Consider the following 21,047-nt stretch of genomic DNA (forward strand, 5'->3'; position numbering starts at 1 on the left):
TCGAAATCGACACACAAACACTTCATTCGACGCTCGAAAATCCCATTTTTCCCCCCGCATGCCGCTAACAATCAAATTACTACGTAGTAAAGTGATGTGAAAATATTTTTTTATAGGAGAACACGCTGGGATTTAGTTAATGTTTTTAACTGACGTTTTATTGGTCATTACGGAGCATTTATGACACGATGAAGTGAAGCGAACCCGTTAGCGACAATGGTTTCACCGCTCTGAACACGTTATTTAGAGATAAGAGTTCTTTTTTAGGAAATTAGGCGCGTCGCCTTCACTAACGATTCAAAAGATAAAGGTCTCGATGACTGAGATGCGATAAGCTTTTAAAAAATTCTCAAAGGAAAGCTAAAACTGGAAAATAACCCCTAATAAAATGTTAGGATTACGCAAAAGCAAGTTGAATAAAACTCACACGGCATCATCGGGTCCGGGAACGAAACTGCAACTTGCTCCTCAAATTTTAATCCCTACATAATATCGCATAATAATCAATAAATATATCAGAATAATATATAAATAAATAGTAAATAATATCACTGTGTCGTACACCGTATGTTCATGGGCTATAAACAAATAATCACGACTGAAATTGCACCTGCATCGTTAAGCGGCAGATTGTGGGAACATCTACATTCTCGCCGCTGCATACGATTTTCTCTCCTTTTTCCCACCGAATATAGTTCCCACCAAAATTTTTGTTCTTTCGGTCGTCGCGCTGCGTCCTTTGCGTAGTCATTTCCATCGGTCAGTAGCGTGGAGCGTAGGAAGCATGACCCTACGCCTAATAATCGCAGTGATGACGAACGGGACGGAAATTTTTCGTCTCTATTCAAGGATCAAAAGCAATTGTGTTAAAGAAAGAAGGTTCGTAGAGTACGGTATTATCTCTGAATAAATATTTCCTTTGAATGTGTTTTTAAATATCCTAGGACATATCGTATTGACGTAAAAAATATCTTCATTCGATCATAGAGATAGTGTATGAATAAATTTTCTTGTTTTCCGTAGTTAATACCCAAAGAGATGTTTGTCTCCAATATTTTGAGCTCTTCGTGAAAGTCGGGACTCAAATGCCTCTTCTTCCCCCTGAAACAGGGACCATACATCTAAATTCTTCTTCAACAGCACTGTGCTGTGTGAAATTCAAATTTCCTATGGACTGAGATTCTTCTTGAATGAAAGACTAAAATTCATAAATATCAAATAGAAAAACTCCCTACAACCTTCATAGAAATTCGGATACTTTGTTTGTCGAAGTTTTTTTTTCAGCCACTGCAGTACTTAGTACTGTCCAGAAGGCGTGATGTGGAATATTCTCGAGTTTTCTCGATTTCCAGATGATCCACCCCTTCTGAACAGCGTAGCGCCTTGAAATGCTTGATGTTAGGAAAAATAACGGAAAAAACACAAGAAATTAGCCATTCTTACTCGATTCTGTATATTTATTTACTTATTCATTTATTTCTGCGACTTCCATTGGAAGAATTTTCGGCAGTTGTTCGGCAGCACCTGTTAGGGCCCAAGTTAAACCGCCCTTTACGGAACTGTTAAAAATCCTATAAAAGTAGAATTTTTCCACATTAAACTTAAGAAATTAAGTTGGTGCCTTAGCTCCCCATACCTCTGAAAACATCCAAAATGATCCAGTTTTCGTTAGCATCTGCTTGAAAAACATTGCAGTGACTAAGTAACACGCGAGCGAGTCTTAGAGAGCTTAACTCACTCAAGCCGCTATTCATCAACCATACATCTCCCGTCAGTTCAACTGGAAAAATCCCCTGGGAACATTCCTGAGTGGGGATACAACTCCAGAATCATTTCATTATTGTTTGGTCCAGAAATCCACTGAATCAAACTAATCGATAGTCGGGTCAAAACGACATGAATCGAATGAATGTAGTTGCGGTGCACTTGCGTACGCGCTCGAAACGGCGCGATGGAGGTAGCAGTTGGGACTGAGTTGGGACCGTCGCAAAATGCAGCGATGGGTGGTGCCAGCAAGGGCTTCACCACGTTCCTAGCCGCTGCGCTCCACCGAAGCGCCTCGAGAGATGCCGTGTACGCAATTGCGTACGTGCTTCATGTCGTTCTGACCCTTCTATATGTGGTGTGCAAAACTGCGTCAGTTGACGTGTGCACATGTTACGATCGCGAGACGACTGTTAAGATTTACGTTACGCGCGTTCACTGCTCTTGGACGTAGTGAGGGACGACAAGGAATGAGTGAGCAGGTCGGTTCTAGTGCTACATACTGCTAGAAGCGCGGTATTTTGCAGTGGAGATCGGCTAAGAATGACCGCGACACAACGATGGGACGGCTTAACCCCCGTAATTCTGTGATATATACAGCTAGCAAAATCGTAAGAAGGTCCTAATACTTATGCCCTCGTGCGGAGAACTGCGATCCGCGTTCAGTCGGCGCCAGGGGCAACAGGCATGAAAGCTGTGTGCGTTGCTGCGCTGCGCCCCGCTGTCCTTGTGTTGGTGAACATCAGCGCCGGCGTCTGTAATCCGCCCTCAGGGGATCGCATCCTGACACAATTTTTTCGCATAAATCCCGCAGAATTTAGATCACTCACCTATTTTCGTCGAAGATCTTTTGGAGCTTCCACCCGTCTCATCTCGCGCTTCCTTGTCTAATCTTCTTTAACGATTAATGACGTGTACGAATTATGTACGTCTTATTTTCTCGAGTAGTTAGTCATCCGCTTTTACATGATAATCTTAATTTTCATCCATTATCATTTGCTTTTCGAATACTATATTTTGGAAGACGATTGATCTCTATTCGAATTTCCTCATTCGAGTACATTTAATTGAATGTGACATCAAAAGTTTTCTGCTTATGAAATCCCTGCAGTTTCCCTCAGGGCTTAATATTGGAGTGGATAGCCTACGTTCTCAAAAACGTAAGTTTTACCAACAAAAGATTCCGCACTGAAGAAAAATCCAATTCTGCGATTCCCATTTTCGACTGTCCGCATCTACCGTAAGCTGGCGATTTTTCTGCATCTGCGTACTTAACAAGTACCACATCCTTGCTAGAAAACAAAAATTACATTAATCACTTATCACATGACTCTCTTACTCTCTTAATCCTAGACTTTGGGTTGTCGTCCGTTACTATATAAAAAAGATTAGAAATCCTCCTTGATGGCGTGCCGGCGTGAAAGAAGCGTTCACTCACAAGAAGAATCGCCTGCAAGTCACGAAAACACATGATTAACAGCCGTTAGAGTTTGTACTTCATTTCTCACGCCATATTACACCATAAATCATTTTTTTTTACGACGATAATTTATCCATTAGCATGTCGTTTCAAAATGAACACCTGTTAATGACTTTTTCTGCATTTGCGTAAATGACCAGGATCGTGCGTGCTAGAAAATAAAGACCTCATCAGCTACGGATATTACGTACAACGGCGTTTAGTTGCTACTAATGGGCTCAGTCGATTCATTTTCGATCTATCGGCCATGAGACATCTAGGTATCTATTTCACTTTTTTTTAGAACTCATATACCACATTGAAATCCTCGTTTCTGTTAATGCACGAACTTTGCTGTTATTAAAGCGAGTTATTGTTTTTTTTTTTCATTACATATGGAAAATGTCCCCTCAAAGTTCTCTTCGCTATTATAAACCAACAAATATGAATGGAGCACGGGAAATGAAGATGAAACATGAAAGAATATGGGTGCTTCTGGAGTTGGCTCGTAATAGAATCAGATTTCAAATTCTGCCGCAAACATACAAAAACTGTGCTAGCGGATGGGCGCTATTAAGAATACAGCCAGCACCGTCAGTAAAAATCGCATCTTCTGGTATCATTGGAATTCTTTGTGAAAAGAAGAAACACTGGATTTTTCTTGGGAAACAGGAAAGAAGCTTCCGTTGCACATGACTCACGGTTCTGTTCAGGACAGGCGACACAAATCGCTTGCAAAAAAAAAGACTCTGAAAATGACACTCGAGAACTTTTTGTACATCTCGCGTTGAAGTTTAGCTGTATAGTCTCGTTAAGACGATCTGACTCGTGGTGCAATTGCGTAAGTGGCTGCGCCCGAAACGGCGCGTTGAATCTAACGGTTGGGACCCAGATGGAGCCATCGCTCGTATTTTGCAGTACCAACACTGCAATCCGAATAGAGCTAGCAATGGTCCCATCTCGACCTCAACCGCTAGAATTATCGCGGGGTTTCGGGCGCAGCTGCCTACGCAATTGCACCGATTTTCAGGTCGTTTTCACTCAACTATATCTCTGGAAGTCTCCTCCCCTCTGCCGTTTTCTTTCAGCTCCGTGAGCACTGAACTGAGATGAAAAATCAGCGCCAAGAGTGTTTCTTGCGGAACAGTTAACGATCCTTACAGAATTATTGAGATTTGTTCTTAACGATAAGCGTAAAAAAAAAAGCCAGTAGCCTGATAGAAGATATTAGAAAGTCAAAACTTTCACTGGTTCACTATGCAACGATAATTTTCCGCATCAGAAAATCCACACACAAGCATAGAATCATTCATAACCGTGCAAAAAAGAAGAGGAAGGAAAAAAGGACTTTGATGCTTTTTTCGTTTTTTTTTTTCTTCGCAACTGATCGTATCGACAGCTGTGTTGTGGTGGTGACCACAACGCGGCAGTTTATAGCACTATAAACCTGGATTTTCACTCTTTTAGACTCAGCTGCAACTTTGGCCGCTGCCAATGTTGTCAACGTGAGAATAGTACAGGAAAAAATCCCATCGTTTTAATGGTAAAAGCAGAAAAAGGCAGGTGGAATCTGAACGATGTTATCATAATTCCAATTAAACTGCCTTGCAGCTGCACGAAATGTTCATAATGCGGTAAGCAGTGAGGCGAAATAGGCGATAAGTTTGAAGTATTCATGTGAAAAACGCTCTTATTCGATTAAATCGCACCACTAAATCTAATATGGACCCACACGACAATTACCGTCTTCTATTTCCTTGTTACAAATTTCTCGGCGCAATATTGAAGCACTAACGCGAGAATCGCGCAATTCTTCTCTCTTTGAAATCTTCGCCACTTTTCATTGATTCTCCAGAACACACTAATTTTATTTGAGTGCAATGCAACGGATTCAAAAGAGAAGAATCTGCAACGTTCACACGTACTTCTGCGAAATTTACAAAATTTATTCATCAATCAAGTAAGCATCAAAATATTCACTCGTCGTGTTTCTAAATGTTTCTTAATGCTTAAATGCACTTATACGAATTATTTCAATGCATAACTCACCGTATTCTGTGTGAATAAACTTCCGTTTTCTGTTATTTGTTCGTTCTTCTGGATTTCTCTCTTTGTCCACGTGCTCCGCGTCGTATAACGCTATCTCGTTCCTCGCTGCTGACTCTCCGAACGAACGACGTTGTCTCGGGCTTGGCCGACGACCAACTCGAACGACGGCGACGGACGTGTGTGTGTGTGCCTCCTCCGAGGCTCATTCGTCGCTCGACATGTGCCCTCAACTTTGCGCTTTTTCGTTGTTGCTGTGATTTATTGTTCAAGTATTCGGTAATTCATTCAAGAATGACCGTCAGTGAACCGGAATTTCGTCGAGCGCTCTCTGATTTCGTATTCAAAATCGACCAATTTGGAAAGATTGAACGATGGACGCTGCATAAGGTGAGCATTGGTTTGCTTTTATTTTCTACTTTTCCTTCTCGTTTTACTTACTTTATCCAATAAATTTTGCTAATCTACTCCTAGTTTCAATATATTGCAATTCACACTCTCACGATTCCGTTCCCTTCATAAGATTATGAATGATATCAAGGCTCGAAACTTGAAAAGCTAAAAAAAACCAGCAGGTTAGGGCCTGTGCACGGATTTTTTTTTTTTGGAAAAGTCTCGAGCTTCTGCACTAGCTAGACGACACTGAAATAGGTGTGCTTAACAATGATTTCCGCGAGAAACATAATACGCGAGCAGCCTACGCCAATTTACGTGTTGTAATGATCAAAGTTCACCTGAGAGCAAGAAAGAATGCGACTTTTGCACTCTTTGGAGTATCTTATCCCGATGTTGTTAGCTGTTCGTCGATTAAAACTATTAAAACTTTTTGCTCACGTTCGCTAACAGCGCTTGATACGATCACAAATTAAGAGGGCTTTAGTTGAAAGCGGTTGAAAGACAAAATATCAGCATTGTAAGCGTTGTTTGTGGTTCAGTGCGATTTTTTTTTGCCTCTGCTTTGTTTTCTCGCAGAATTTTACAGAAGTTTCCTCCTAGTTGTTTTCTACATAGAGAAACATTGTCTTGAACCGGATTTCAATCTGAAGAAAAGGTAGAACACCAGAGATTTTTTGTCGCGTTATTATATGATGCCTTGAGTGAATATAGAAGAAGATTTCACTTCTAATTTAGCAATCATTGTAATGATAAGCTAACAATCTTCTTTTTTCACAGAAACATTTGCAGGACATTAGATTTCTTTACTTTTTACTACTCTTCGGAAAAAAATAGTTTGTAGCTAAAATATGCTCAGATCAAAACGGCATGAAGAATGGTGCAGTTACGTAAACAGTTTCCTACATCTTATCCTATAATGCAATATAAAGTAGCACATAAACATCACGCTAAGGTGTTCTTGTTGTGTGAACATTTAGTGAACAAAATTGTATCTAGGTCTTTTTCCAAGGAATACTCAGAATTAGTATTTTTCTAGCAATTTTTACTCAGCGAACGCTTCGATGCAACACAAAACCACTGCACAAAGTTAGTGCTGTGCAACAGTTATGGTCGCTTGTTCTATCGGATCGAAATTCTCACCAAATACACTACGTAACCGTGTGTATACCTTTTTCTTTTGACTACTTCCAAAGTTTACTGTTCGATCTTAGCTGCGCTAGTCTTAACCAGCCGAATCATCTCTGAGAGACGTGCGCTTAGCGTATAGGTGGCAGTACCTCCTTTTGCGAAAACGACCGCGATGCACGCTGGTTCGGAAGAAGGCTTTTAGAGGGAACGAAATAGGTTACGTTTATTGCGATACTTTCAATTCGAGAATTGACTATATGGTTTTTATTGATTTTCTTCGCCTGTTTTCTATAGAATCTCAACGGCTGCAGTTTAGTAATTGCAAGCTGCAGGCAGTGAATCACGGAGTGCAGTCCAGTGGAAATTGATACAACGGAGAAAAAGTGCACGACTTTGAGACATTTATTCCTTAAGCCGAAGCACGCCACCCATGAGAAATGTCAGCATAATGTACTGATTAACTTCTGTCATGAAACTGTCCCTATAATTACGGAAGAAGTAAAAACTAAAGTAAATAAGTACTTCATAGTGCACCCGACTTCATAAAGTCTGTCACTGCGAAAGGTTTTGCTAATGCCAAATTGTCTTTGTACATCTTCTGCGCCTCATGTTTCAGTTTTCCCAATAAACTTTCGCTATTAAATGGCTAGAATTACATCTTCAACACTTTTTTCTTTTGAATCGATCAGGAAATTCGTGTTAAACTAGCTAATGTCTCACTCAGCTTAACATAACATGACCAATATAAATAAACCGTTGAATACCAGGAAGGTGTTACCCCTTTTTACAAGAAGAATTCACAGTAACGTCACACATTTACTCATATATTCTTTGTATGGTGCGCATGGAGTCAGAATTCTTACATTCTTACATTCATTCCACATACTATTCTATATAACAACAAAGTCATTTCTGCCACTTGAGATTTTGCTCCGAAATATAGCACCTAATTGTGGATTTGTTTCGAACCTCGGAAATTTTCTAGTTGGAAAATTTAATTGAAACGATTGAACAAGACAACCCGGAAACAGATATGTCAGTAGCTGCATCGTTCGAGCTCTGTTTCAGATGTTACAGAGGGTTGGATTTTCGCAAATGCAAATGAATATCTTCAGATTCTGCTGTCTCCAGCGAACTTAATGCATTTTCGTTACCAGCTAGGCTTTTTTCACCCTTGGCTAGTTGCTAGGGCAAACGAGTTAATGGATTTGTGACGCGGTGGTGTTTTTATAAGCCTGGTCAGACTAACATTGATGAGCCCTCGATCTCATTCGCACGACTCGGAAGAAAAGAATGGTGCGACATGATGGATGGGGACAACGACAAAATTACCTCTTTCAAGCAAGAGATCATAAGCTTTAGCGGAATTTTTGGGCGGGAATACCAAAAAAATGCGTCCATGTGGAGAGATGTAAAGAAAAGCTTCTGTTGGAATGCAAGAATAAATGTAAATCATGACGTTTTCGCGCCGAATGTTCCTGAATGTGTTAACTAAAGGGGCGCACATATCTAATGTGAGATTTTATTGCTTTCTCTGCTAAGTGATGAGTGTTTCGTCCGGAATTATTTTCGTGCTATAGATAGGACATGTTATAGTTTTTGATAAGGATTGGTTTGTCTATTCAAAGAAAAATAGGAGGATATCACCGTCAACTAGTTTTGTGCACTCATACGATTCTCTTCTATATTTCAGTCCGAACTCGGAATTTGCGCCAAGCAATCCGTTATGGTGAGATTTCGAGGTGAAGCAGTGAATCGACAAGTACACATCACATACAATTCCACCTACAATGTTCCAGTACTATGGTTCAATTTCTATCGACGTGGTGAGCATCTATGAACGCGAAGCTTATTCCGCTTTGCTCTTGCTGACGTCACATTATTGGGACTATCGGCCACTTCCTGCACGAACGTCGTTTCGCCACATATCCATAAGCGGCCTGTCGGCCACTGGCTAAAAATAACCTTAAGTTATGCGAGAAAACCATCCGTCCCCATGACGTTAGTAAGCAAAGCACGGCCAAAGGGCGAAAAGTGCATCGGAATGAAGTTTTTGCTAACATCCGATAAATCCCGGGGAAATGATTTCATAGCCTATAGAAATTAATCGTTGAAGCAGCAGTATAATCTAATTCAATTGCACAACAAAGAGAATCTGCAAATTAGACGATAAATGTCATCTTTTCATTTTTCTTCTGTGGTTTAATTGGCGTTGAGCTAGCCCTTTTCGCTCTCCACTCAATTTGGGATTAGCTGAGTTTTTTTTCCGGATATTACATTTCAATAGAGATTCTCTTGTTTGTTGTGATTGCTGTTCCCTCAAAATTAAAATTCACTTGTTCACAATTGTGCTTTTTTTCGACTGTTTTGACTTTCATAACTTTTGAAGGCTGTATCCAGCCTTATCCAATAAATTACAGCTCTTTCATTATTTATTGGAAAATTATAGAAATTGCTTCAAAGTTACTTCTCGAAAAATTTCAATTCTTGAAACAAGTAACGTAAAAAAAAAGAACCTTATTTGGTTTAATATAGAGCAGGGAGCTAAGACAGGGCACAATTACGTAACATAATTTCCGGGAAAACCTAAAATAATTGCTGATATTATAGCTAATAACACTAAATGACATCTTGTTCTAGAATTTTTTTATTTGAATGACGACAACAGTAGCATTAACGAACGTCACACCCATAAAAGAAATGCATTCACGTATAGCGTCACCCCATTAGAAATAGGTCTAGTGTTGAAAAATCTTCACGAGTTTTGACATTACAGAAAAAAAAAGAAAGAAGTGAAGGTGTTCCCTAGCAGTCCAGAACCACATAGAACGTCCATTTTACCGCATGTAGTAACGGCATCATGCTGATTCTAAGAGGAAATTTTCGAATAAAGTTTGGCAAAAAAAAAATGATTTGTAGTAATTCTACAGGTGAATTTATGTTTGGTTTCGTTTGGTGTGAGTCGTCGATATTGTAGCAGAATTAATAATCTCAGACTCTCAGTCAGATCAGAATAATGTAGGATTTCTTCCCTGCCTTAGCACAACATTTGATTGAAATATCTTTGATTTTTTCCCGGCAGCACCTAGTTTGACATCTTGCTATCTAATTCTTATCATTATGTAGTTACATCTTCTAGCTATTTATTTGCCCTCCTCCTATTCGAAATTCTCTAGGATGGTATTTTTGCTCTTTATTCATCTTCCTGTCAATAAATCTCGTCTCAATGGCTTGCCATTGAACCATTTTTGCGAATAACGTTCATTGCAGTGGGTGTAAGTTCTGTTCAGCAGTAATAAACAGTGGTACATAAGATGTTAACGTGATTTTATAATTGCCAGCGCAATTATCATCCGCGACACACTCTTTCTTGCTGGTATTTACAAATTCCTATCTGCTGTATCCTTGTATTACAATTTGTATTAGAGGGATTAGAGGGCCGTCCCTTGCCTCCTAGCTTCAAAGAAATGAAAATCTTGAAATGGTGGGGATATTGTGAACAGGTGCTGTGACAAGAAGAAAAATAATAGTTTATTCTCTCCAGAGACTTCATTCTTTTTTTTCGATTCTCATATTTTCAGATGGAACACCACTCAGCACATCAGAAGTACTGGAAATGGCAAACAATGAAGACTCGATGGAAATTACCCAATACATATCATTGAATGAGCATCCAATACTTGGAGTACTCTTCTACAATGTTCACCCGTGCAAAACAAAGGACATTATGAATGAGCTCACCGGAAAAGGCAACTACATAGCTAAGTAAGTGAAAGTGGATTATGTCGACGTTATTGAGGAACAACTAGTCATTATGGGGATGTCATGGAAATCAAAACGATTTCTGAAGTTTTCTGTAAACCTGTCACCGCTGGAGGTGCTGTCTTCACAGCTGCCTCCAGCGGTGCCTAACTGCAACGTGACGAAGTGAATGAAATTCTAAGATAGAATTAGCAATATCACAAAGAATTTGAAGACATTCAATATGTTCTCAAAGTTGTGCATGTACAGAAAATACACAGAGATATATCACACTAGAAGAGAAGAAGAACAAGTACATATAAATAAGATTCACAATAGCGAAGAAGAGAAACTTAAAGAACGCCTTCTGAAAGGTTTTCCGCTAACGAAATATCTAGAAGTTTCATAGTATTGACCATGTATGGCACAAGAGTCTCTAGGTAGATTTAACCATAGCTAAAAAAGAATTTAAGAAAGATCTGTGGGTACCATGAGATGAATTTGCTTACCTAGAACAACAACAATAAAAAAAATGTCACTGAATTGATATCACTGAGTGCATGACGTGTGGGTTCAGAGTGTTTTGTTTATTTCATTTCTTTGAACGAAATTTCAGCCTAGTACCAACCTTTGTCACCTAGCTAATGGTGGGAAAGTTAGTTCTGAAAAAAAAAAGACTTTTGCATTTAAACGTATAAAGGAAAAAATCTTTGGAAATGGAAGCAATGTGCAAAAAGTAGCAGTGAAGCAACTTTCACGGAACTCTCCTCAACCTAACTTCTGCATGGGAACTTCTAGAAATGTTGACTGTCGGTACTACACCCTTTTTACTCCTTAACATCTTTTGAGCGCCTGCTGTGTTTGCAAATTGTGCCTTAGGGAATCTCGCCACAGATGACACTGTTAAAGGCATCACCCCACGAATCTGAGGTGGTGCAGATTTCAGGTGGAGTATTCGTATACGGGATGGGAGACTACGGAGAGGGAGGTGATTCCGTCCATTTCTTCCCAATTGCCGTAAAAAACGGCCCGGAAGATACGGCTTCAGGCGTTTGGGCGCACTATTTTCTACAGGGAGTTCGACTGCCGCGCCGCACAAGGCTGGCGCGCTCCAGTCGAACTCCCTGTAGAAAATAGTGCGCCCAAACGCCTGAAGCCGTATCTTCCGGGCCGTTTTTTACGGCAATTGGGAAGAAATGGACGGAATCACCTCCCTCTCCGTAGTCTCCCATCCCGTATACAAATACTCCACCTGAAATCTGCTCCACCTCAGATTCGTGAGGTGATCCCTTCAACCCGCTTATACAGCGCAGTTTCGTCTGAGAAACCACTACATCTATAGCTATGTTGCTGGTTCTATTAGGCTTCGCACTTTTGATCCTGATTTTTTTTTTTTATTTTTGAAAATCAGTGAAATAGCATCGGGAGAGCGATTAGCATTTGGCATTGACATGTACAGCCGGCTATCCGTGCAGAAGTTTAAGGTTGGAGGAGATATCCAAGAATACAGTGCATCGCATTCAGGCTGTGCGCACTCGCCATGGTCTTTTATCCAGTCACCATCGATTGGCAGTTATGACCAATCACTGCCTGAGGAACCTGCCAATGTGGTGTCGAGACAAACAACGGACCAAAAACTATGGCAGAGACTGTAAAACTGTATAATGGAAGTGATTTAAGATTCCTGAGCACTACTAATTGAGTTGATGTCTATCAATTTTGTAGTGAACTAAAGCTTTACTCAGCAAAAAAAAGAGTTCGAGTTTGATTGAAGTAAGGTTCACGTAAGTGATATAAAGGAACAGATCTTAAAAAGTGATCCATTGAGGCAGTTTCCAGAATAAATACTAATGATTCAACCTAGAGGAAGTGGTAAAGATTGTAACAATATCATTTGACCGCTTAACTAACAAATAAAGCTGAGAAATGAAATGTTCTACTTTTGGCACAATACAATGGTCATATGTGCAAAAAAAATAAAGTTCTAGAGAATTGATCCCTGAGCGTTAGGAATAAAAATGATTGTGATGTCGATCATGATACGAGACATTTATCAACAAGATCTGTATTTCCTGACTAGGTCGATAAAATCAATCCGAACATTCTGGAGCGTATTTCACCTTAAACTGTGTTTTAAAACCAGATCCGTCAAACAACCTCGTTCTGTCTTCTGTTCAGATGGCTGTCTGTTTATGGCGCTCCAATTGGTGTCTCGCCACCCGATGAGTTATTCACTTCGAAGGCGCTTTCGCAACGCTCCGAAGACGCATCCCAAAGTTCCGACGATGGTTCCTTGAGCACTCTTGAAATGTAGTGGACGTCACGTCAGCCGGCACTTCAGCCGTACAGTTGGACGTTTGTTTGGACTCAGGTATGTCGTTTGCCAGCGGATTCGCCTACAGCTAAATTACTTGGTTTTTTCCTTTATGTTGAGATGAAACTTAACTTACGCTAGCTGGGTCGAAGAATTCCAGTACAGTGAGGAAAAACATGTTGATCAGCGCTACTGTTATGTAGAGTATGCCGAAGCCAATTCCTTGATCTGCATACCTGGTACACCACTGTTTAGATAGATTTGTGTCTTTAAGAAAATGAAATACTCTCACTTTTTTAGTCCACTTCGCCACTGTGGTGTAGGTTCTCGCATAGCATCTCGATAAACCACTTCGGTGCGTTTCGCGATCTAAAAGCAATACAAGACTTCTTCGTAGAATTAGCAGATGCACAGGATAGGCTTGAGAATAAATTAGCTCCATTCTTTGAAAGTGCAGTTGTGCAGGCAACAACTGTGTCCCGTAAAAAAAAAAACAATTTTTCACGAGCGTGCTCTGAATGGATATGGTGCTTCTATCCATTGCATTTTTGAGAAGGAAATGCACCACTTTCCAATAAGGATACGCGCAGTGTTCCACCAGCGCCAGTAAAAGCAAGCGCGCATATCCAATTAATGAATATCGATCGGGCAGTGGTATGGTAGCATGGTATGGTAGCAATCGCAAAAGGACGAGATTGCAGCTGCCCATAGATTCCGTCAAAAACTTGGTGAAGATTAGAGCCAGAACGAACTGCTGTTAACAAATCAGTGTTCGGATAAATTGTTCGGGGAAGACTTTTTTTTTTATAATGAAGCAGTCAATATAAACGTTGTTTTCAATTCACCATGTTGAACAAGAATTGCAATTCACTTACGTCTGGCCAGTTGTACATGTTTGATACTGCTCTATGCTTCTGGACGGGATCCATCAGCTCACCATTTTCTCTCTTTCGTATCGCTTCAGACAAAGCTTCAACAAGCACTGAACAGAAAATGTTTCGCTTGTCGCAAATTAAGTAGAAAATAAACAAATAATTAGGAAGTAGTAGGAATGAACTTTAAGTATAAGTATAACTACAACTTTAAGATGAGAATTGTTAAGTCATTTCAGTATTTAAAACTGACATTCCGGTACTGGTTCTTCGAGCGATATAAAATCGGCTGGTAACACCTCTGGCACCCCACCTACACGGGTCGATACAACGTGCAGTCTTAAAATCGATAAATTTCTGTAAGAAGAAATATTATTTAGAAAAATTCCAGCTCATACCCACAACTGGCGGCCTCGACGATGCTCATGCAGAACGCTTCCGTTAATGACGTGTTGATGAAAATCTGGAATCCATACGATACGATCCAACTTAGTGTATGTTACGAGATATCTGTCACTCTGTATTAATGCATTTAAAAAAGAGGAGAGAAAGTTAACTGTTTGTTACCTCTGCGTATTGATAGCTTTATAAATATTGACCTATTGGCCGATTGGTTCGAATACCGGTGATATACATATTATAAGATCTTTGTTTAGATGTCTTTGTTGAGAAACTTCTGATTTTTTTTCTTAAATAAAGAAACTACTCACCTCTAAAAAACACATCACAATACAACAGTTAAAACATCTACCTGTCCTTGCACGAGGACCTCACGCACCACATTGTGAGGCAAAATTCCCAGAAGAGTGACTCGACTATGTAAATGGTATTTTTCACGCATCTCCTCCAGCTCCAACCGTTTAGGCCCATCTCCGCCTACGATAAAACGTACCTGGGGATGGCGGTCGCAGACCTAGTATAAACTGTGTCAATCTCATGTGAGTAGCATTTCTCCCTAGACTTAGTGGCCTTCTCCACGAAAAGAATAACTCGCGAGTATGTTTGTTACCTTTGGAATAATCGCGCAAAGTAGATCCGCCCCTTTTCTGTAGACTAGTCGTCCCAAAAATATGATTGTCGTCGGATTTCCATAGAACTGTTCAGGATCCGGATAAAAAAGCCTAGTTTCGATGGCATTTGGTATCGTGAAGACTTTCCGTGGATCAAGTTTTCCTCGCAAAACAGTGTTCTCCTTGCTGAAACGTTTCAATTGACCTTTCGGATTTCGAGATCTATCACAAAGGTCACTTCACCTGGTGTAAGATACACAAATCACACGATCGACATTAGAAAGCGAATACTGTAGTACCAAAGTATTTGTAAGTATTGCTGATGCATCGGCGAAACCAAACAACGAATGATCGGTAAATACTGTACGAATTCCCATTAACCAGCCGTTGAACATTGCTTCATGAGCCATGGAGGAGAAAGTCTGAGCAGCAAGTTTAGGTTAGTTTTTGAAAATTCCACGTAAGTCTACAATAAAACTCACGGCATGGCCATGAATCAGCTGAATTCTCTCTCGCAGAAAAATCTTTCTCAGCCATGGGAGGCTACCTATTATTGTGGCTAGACTGCATCCATTATAAACAACTAGAAACGGAAGGTAATACACCTGGAATGGAAACACATTCAAGCAAAAAAGAAAAAAAATTGTTCATGTTATAGAAGCACAAAACAAGACGAAGTCTGAGTTTAATTGCAGATACGCAAGCTCAAACCAGGAAAATTTGTAGAAGAGTGCACCTTTAATCCATTTGACAAGTAGCAAATCCCTCGTCTCTCGCCATAGGCATGAGTGATTACAACCACCTAAAAGATGAGAAGGAGTTTATTTAAAATAGCAAGTTTGAGCATTCACCCCAAGTGAATATTGAAAAACACTGCCACAGAGACGCCATGCTGACCCTTATTCTCAGTTAGAAAACTTCAGCACCTAGCGACAAGAAGTTATTAGGATACTTTGTTTACCTGAAGCTCGGTGCAGTTGCGTAATCGGGTACGCTCGAAGCGGCGCGGTACAACGGCGAGGTTGGGATCGAGGTGGGGCCATCACTAGCTCCACTCGAACTGCAGCGATGAGTGATGCTGGAGGGTCTCCCTCGATTACAACCGCCAACTACACCGAACTTCAAGTGTTTTACCCGCCTATACCACGGCCAGTTCGTCTATATGGCAGGAGAAAAGGGAAAAGACCAAATTCCAGTCACCATCAATAAGTGCATTTAAATTTTTAAAATGAAATCAACGATGAACTTACAAGTTACCTTATGCCCCAATTGTCGTAGACATTGTGCCAAGAAGTACATATGGGTTTCGACGCCACCTGCATTTGGACAGAAGAAGTCCGATACAAGTCTGAACAACAACAGTTGCAAAGTAAAATACCAGTTATGGAGCAACCAATCATTGGACGGTAATCGCTCGACATCTTCACGCATTTAAGAAAGAAAGAAAAAAGTCAAACATGCACCATGGTTAACTCTATAGATTTTCTCGATTAGGTGCATTTCCTTGCAAAATACAGGAAGAAATAGTCGCAACAGAGTGTTATTTTCTAAAATGCAACCACAAAATCAATACCGAACTATCCAAGCATCTATGAAATCACATTAGTATACTGCAAAAAGTTACTTTACGGCTTCAAATCATTCGAAAATCCGCATTTTCATCCGAGAACATCTTGGTAGTTTTTTATTCATTGATTTCCATTCTCGTAAGACTAGATCCAAAAAGACAAAAAATTTGCCCGGGTTTTTATTTTTGACAAAATGTTGCACGCTCTGAAAATAGCACTGCACGAGTGTGCCACAACAATTTTTCGGAAGAAATCAGGTAGATGAAGGATAGAATCACCTAGACAACTTTAAAAGATCAAACTAAAGCGATGATGAATAAATCAGAATCCATTTTTTAAACATCACACAACATCAGTACTGACATTGTTTGGAAAAAAAACCGCATTCATTTCATGAACTGGATAATCCGTGGACAGAAAACGCGCCCATCACTATTCGCTATTCGAAGAATCTCTCGAATAGCGGAACCCCGCGATTCGGAACAAAGACTAAATGGACACCCACGCGATGTTATACAGTTCTTTGTTCGTGCCGGCTGAAACGGTCATGGTGTCGTTGTACCGGAGACCAACTATTGTGACGTCATTTGAGTGAAGATCAGAAGACCTATAATTCATTGCAAGAGACTCCACAACAGGACATCAGTATTTCCGAGAAGAAGCGCAATATAAATGATCATTTGTGTTCAGAACTGGTTGAAAAAGAAGGAACAGAAATTGTAGATTGATCTGCGACTCACATGATCTTCTCTCTTATCTTTGGAGTTCTTGAAAGTTCCAATTGTTGCTTATTTGGGAATAAGTTAGAACTAGTTAAACCTTTTAAGCCAGCGAGAAAATCTGGTTGGTCGAAAAGTGCACAACCTTCTAATGAGCCCTCTTGATAAATTGAATGTGAAGTAGATTATTCCTGCGAGCGATGTTTACGAGTGAGAGGATATTGTTCCCAATACCAAAAGAGTTTTACGCTCCCAATTTAGCTCAATTCGCCAAATAGGTAATGTCTAATACAACAATTCGCAACAATAAGTAGAAAATCACAATTTTAATCGCGCCAATTTGAAAGTGATGTCTTCAGCGCGAGACTGAAGCATTTTGTTGAAAGAAGGAGAAGTGGAATTATGTTCTGTCACCTCTCAATACTGTTGAAGTAGAAATTCAACTGAGTTTCGCTTTTGCAGAAATAAACCTAGAATAAGTTGATTGACTCCAAAAAAGTGGTTGTTCCCAAGACACTGTATATATGACGTATTTTACTTTGGAAGAAATACTTTTTATCTTAGATTATTGAAAGGAAGCCGCAAAAGCGATTGGAAAATATTGTCAAGGTACTGACGACAATTTTTGATAGTGCAATTTTGCAACACATTTCTCTCTTGGAGTTTTCCTTCCCAGACCAACTAATAAGTGCCTAAAAGAAGACATTATACCTTTTTTTGTCAAGAAGGCTACTCAAATGGTAGCATTAGGAAAACGCATTTAAGTAAAAGTGAGCAAACCTGTATTTCCAAGCAAGAATTAGTTGTGCAGTACATACATGCACATGAGTTGCAAAAAGAAAAGTCGTTCTAGCAATGAAAGAACAAAAATGAATCCCTAGAAGAACGATAGAATTCGCAAAATTCTATCTTCTAGGGTTTTTGCGAAAGTTCCTATTAAGTGTCGAATATCGTTAACCTCTGACCAACATTATGGTACTGTTATTTTCATCTTCGTAAATAAAAACAATGCAAATCTCTTTGCTGAGATACAAGACACAAATCCATCCTTTCCGATTACATAACACTCAGCTTAAGTCAATAGCTTACTGCATTCGAGCCAACAATTCAAACTAGATTACTGTACTTAGCATCCTATCGGCTTTGAGACCATTATTTCTACTCTAGAAACTATATAAGCACGTCTTTTCGATTTCTAACTCTGGGAAAGAAGAATTTCTACGAAATGCGAGGAGAATTGAAGCGAAACAGATTGAAATGAAGCCCTGCTCCAGAAAATCCTAGCGAAAACAGTGCGACAATCATTCACGTTACGCGTGCAGTGGCATGTCGTTCGCGAAAATTGGGCTGCAATCGTCCCGTGGCATGGTCGATAGAACAAACAATCGAGCTGGTTCCACAACAGGGCTCGCTTGTGTTTTGCTCGAGGATCGCTGCACCATTTTATTGGATTTATTGGAAGTTCTGTAAGATTTTGACCATCTGCCTATGATCTATCTCACAGTCTGGAAAGTCTAGATATCTGCTCGAGGCATCGATCGCTTTTGATGGATCATGAGGGGTATGCGATGAATCAATGCCGCTCTGCTGCTGTGTTTAATGACGAGTTTTGTTTTCGTTCGTTCGTGCTCGTTGTGAGAGAGTCACTCTTCCCCGTCTTCCTCCCATAACCAACACGCATGCGGTATCAAGGCAGTGGCGTTTAAAATTGTTGAAGCGCTCCGATACTAGGGATTTACTAGCAAGTGAAATCTTTTCTTGGGAAAGTTTGAACGTGCCGAGAGATAGCGTATGATGTTCGATTACATAATTTTTGTAAGAAAAAAATTTCTCCTGTGTATCATTAACGTTTCCAGAAGTGGGTGAACTTCGATGTTTTTCTGGATGGAAAGTGAGCAGAAGATGGTAACCTGACTCAGGTAAACTCTTTATATGCGCGATTAAATTATCCCAGACCGTAATCGCGATAGTTTTATGTTGGGAAGACATTTGTGCGTGATTAGTTTGGTTGAACTCATTTTGCACTCTGAATTCAAACTTGCAGTTTGAATTCACATAAGAGCATTGTTGAATCATTCACTAACAATGTTAATGCGCCCATAACGTTTCTCATGACTTTTGCAATCTCATCAGAAATTTTCCATTTCTATCTCTGCCTATTCGTTTTACCTCGTTTCACCAGACACTATATTCATCAAGAAAACAAACGCAGTCCGGTAAAAAAAAAACTAAGATATGGGTAAAGCAATGAATACAAATCAGCTTTGACTGCAATTGATCGCCGAATCCAGGGAGAATCAACCATTTCTCTAATATTTTTTTTCGGAGCCCGACTAGTCAGCGTTGTTCATATTTTAAGGCGCCCTTGAAGGAAAAGCCCCAACTTTTGTCGAACGATACGCTGGGTAAATTTGTTTTTCACACAGCTATTGAAAACCTGACCACTAACGAACGATTCTTAAATTTCCGTATAGGTGATTTAATGAAAAATGCGCAAGCTACTCTTATCCAAGCCTGGCTTTTTTTTCTGATTATTCCTTCGCCACCGTGGGTGATGAAGTGGTTTGAGTTTAAGATCGTAATCGAAAACTGTCGAATACTAGTTAGCAGACGGTATATTGCACAAATTCGTAGACATGCTCCTCGAGCACTTGAAGCGATCGATTGCTTTAGTTAAACCATTGCAAGAGCCACGGATTAGAATTGCTTCCGATTTCCTGGGATGCTGTGGACCAGCAACCCCCTCCCCCAAAAATACTTAGTCTTCTCCTTGAGAAATGATCTGGAGCTTCTAATATTTGTGCTTTTACATCACATTAGCGACTTAGTTACTGTGTGGATCAAATGTTTTAAGTGATTCTAGGCCAAGTTTTCCCTGAAGAAAATAATGTTTGATTTTGGTTTTATGTGACATTTTGTGTCATTGAAAGAAATAGTACTCTTTGAAAAAATTCACTCTAAATATTGAAGTTTGGAGTCGTAGAGTTGTAATTTTCAGAAAAAATTAGTCTACCTTACAGTGCTAAGATAATTTCCTTAATGTTTGTGGATTGCATATCCAATTTGTGCCCAGAAGCGAGGATTTGCCCACTTTTACCTAAGTACTCTTCAGAGAGAGCACAATTCTCTGATCCGAGCACAGATTAGCAGCGTAGCGCTTGTGCTGTGCTTTTCATTACAATGAATCATGCTAACAGACGTTTTCTCTTCTCTTTCTAAGAGTTATTCGGACATTTTTGAACACTGCTATTTGCAGATCTACTCAAATGTTATTTGCGCTATTTTCAGAACTGACTGCTCGGATTCGGAACATGACGATTGAAGCTTTGGCGAGCCTTACTAGAGTGCTACGCATCACCCCGGAATCGTTCGAGGAGATCGTGGAAACGGCAGCCGAAGTGCTCCTTCGTGGCGGTGTTGTCGCGCTTCCAACGGACACACTCTATGGCGTATCGACACTCATCGAACACTCCGATAAACTATACGCGCTGAAGAGGCGTCAGAGGGAGAAGCCGCTCGGTTTGTTTCTTGCTGATCCTGCACATATTCCACTGTGGGCACGCTTGACCATTTCGCCACAACTCGCACGACAGCTTTTACCTGGTCCGGTCACGTTAATACTGGATCGGTTGCCCTCGTTACCTCGAAGCTTCAACCCAGACACAGAGAATGTGGGCGTGCGGGTCCCAGATTCGTTATTAGTGCGAACTCTTTGTGCTCGCCTTGGTCGACCGCTCGCTCAAACTTCTGCGAACGTGAGCGGGTCGCCTGTGAATCCCACACGTGTTGATGATTTCTGTGATTTGATGGGTCAGATCGATCTTGTGCTCGATGGAGGAGTCATCGGAAATCCATCGAACGAAGAGACAACAAGCACTGAGGGCAGTACGATAGTGGATCTTACGAAAGACAATTTCTATCGCATTGTGCGAGAGGGCTGTGCTCTAAAGCGCACGGAAGAAATACTCAGGACAGCTGGACTTCGCCCGCTCTGACAAAAACTTTCAAATGATCTTGGAATTCAAAGCAT

General features: G+C 40.3%; 3 protein-coding genes across 6 annotated transcripts; 2 read left to right on the forward strand and 1 right to left on the reverse strand.

Annotated features, from left to right (window-relative positions):
• Window positions 1–5,563: 5,563 nt before the first annotated feature.
• On the forward strand, window positions 5,564–10,943 carry RB195_020580 (uncharacterized protein; the record flags this gene model as incomplete). Of its 2 annotated transcripts, XM_064188941.1 has the most annotated exons (4): window positions 5,564–5,659; window positions 8,487–8,619; window positions 10,375–10,558; window positions 10,805–10,943. In XM_064188941.1, the coding sequence occupies 4 exons, from the start codon at window positions 5,564–5,566 to the stop codon at window positions 10,941–10,943; spliced, it is 552 nt and encodes a 183-aa protein (XP_064044822.1). The 2 variants fall into 2 exon arrangements, with proteins under 2 accessions (XP_064044822.1, XP_064044823.1); XM_064188942.1 differs by lacking the exon at window positions 10,805–10,943 and having other exon boundaries at window positions 10,375–10,562.
• Window positions 10,944–12,765: 1,822 nt separating this feature from the next.
• RB195_020581 (uncharacterized protein) lies at window positions 12,766–16,916 on the reverse strand (the record flags this gene model as incomplete). Of its 2 annotated transcripts, none has more annotated exons than XM_013441791.2 (13): window positions 12,766–12,930; window positions 12,985–13,084; window positions 13,141–13,217; window positions 13,724–13,830; window positions 13,974–14,059; window positions 14,119–14,183; window positions 14,472–14,633; window positions 14,730–14,916; window positions 14,974–15,152; window positions 15,213–15,335; window positions 15,467–15,532; window positions 15,988–16,078; window positions 16,804–16,916. In XM_013441791.2, 13 exons carry the CDS (start codon window positions 16,914–16,916, stop codon window positions 12,766–12,768), a joined length of 1,521 nt encoding a protein of 506 aa, XP_013297245.2. The 2 variants fall into 2 exon arrangements, with proteins under 2 accessions (XP_013297245.2, XP_064044824.1); XM_064188943.1 differs by lacking the exon at window positions 12,766–12,930 and adding an exon at window positions 12,931–12,936.
• A 3,367-nt stretch (window positions 16,917–20,283) lies between these two features.
• RB195_020582 (uncharacterized protein) lies at window positions 20,284–21,012 on the forward strand (the record flags this gene model as incomplete). Of its 2 annotated transcripts, none has more annotated exons than XM_064188944.1 (1): window positions 20,284–21,012. In XM_064188944.1, the coding sequence occupies one exon, from the start codon at window positions 20,284–20,286 to the stop codon at window positions 21,010–21,012; it is 729 nt and encodes a 242-aa protein (XP_064044825.1). The 2 variants fall into 2 exon arrangements, with proteins under 2 accessions (XP_064044825.1, XP_013297244.1); XM_013441790.2 differs by having other exon boundaries at window positions 20,329–21,012.
• Window positions 21,013–21,047: the final 35 nt, after the last annotated feature.

This window comes from Necator americanus, chromosome II (assembly GCF_031761385.1).
Source record: "Necator americanus strain Aroian chromosome II, whole genome shotgun sequence".
NCBI classification, from domain to species: Eukaryota; Metazoa; Nematoda; class Chromadorea; order Rhabditida; family Ancylostomatidae; genus Necator; species Necator americanus.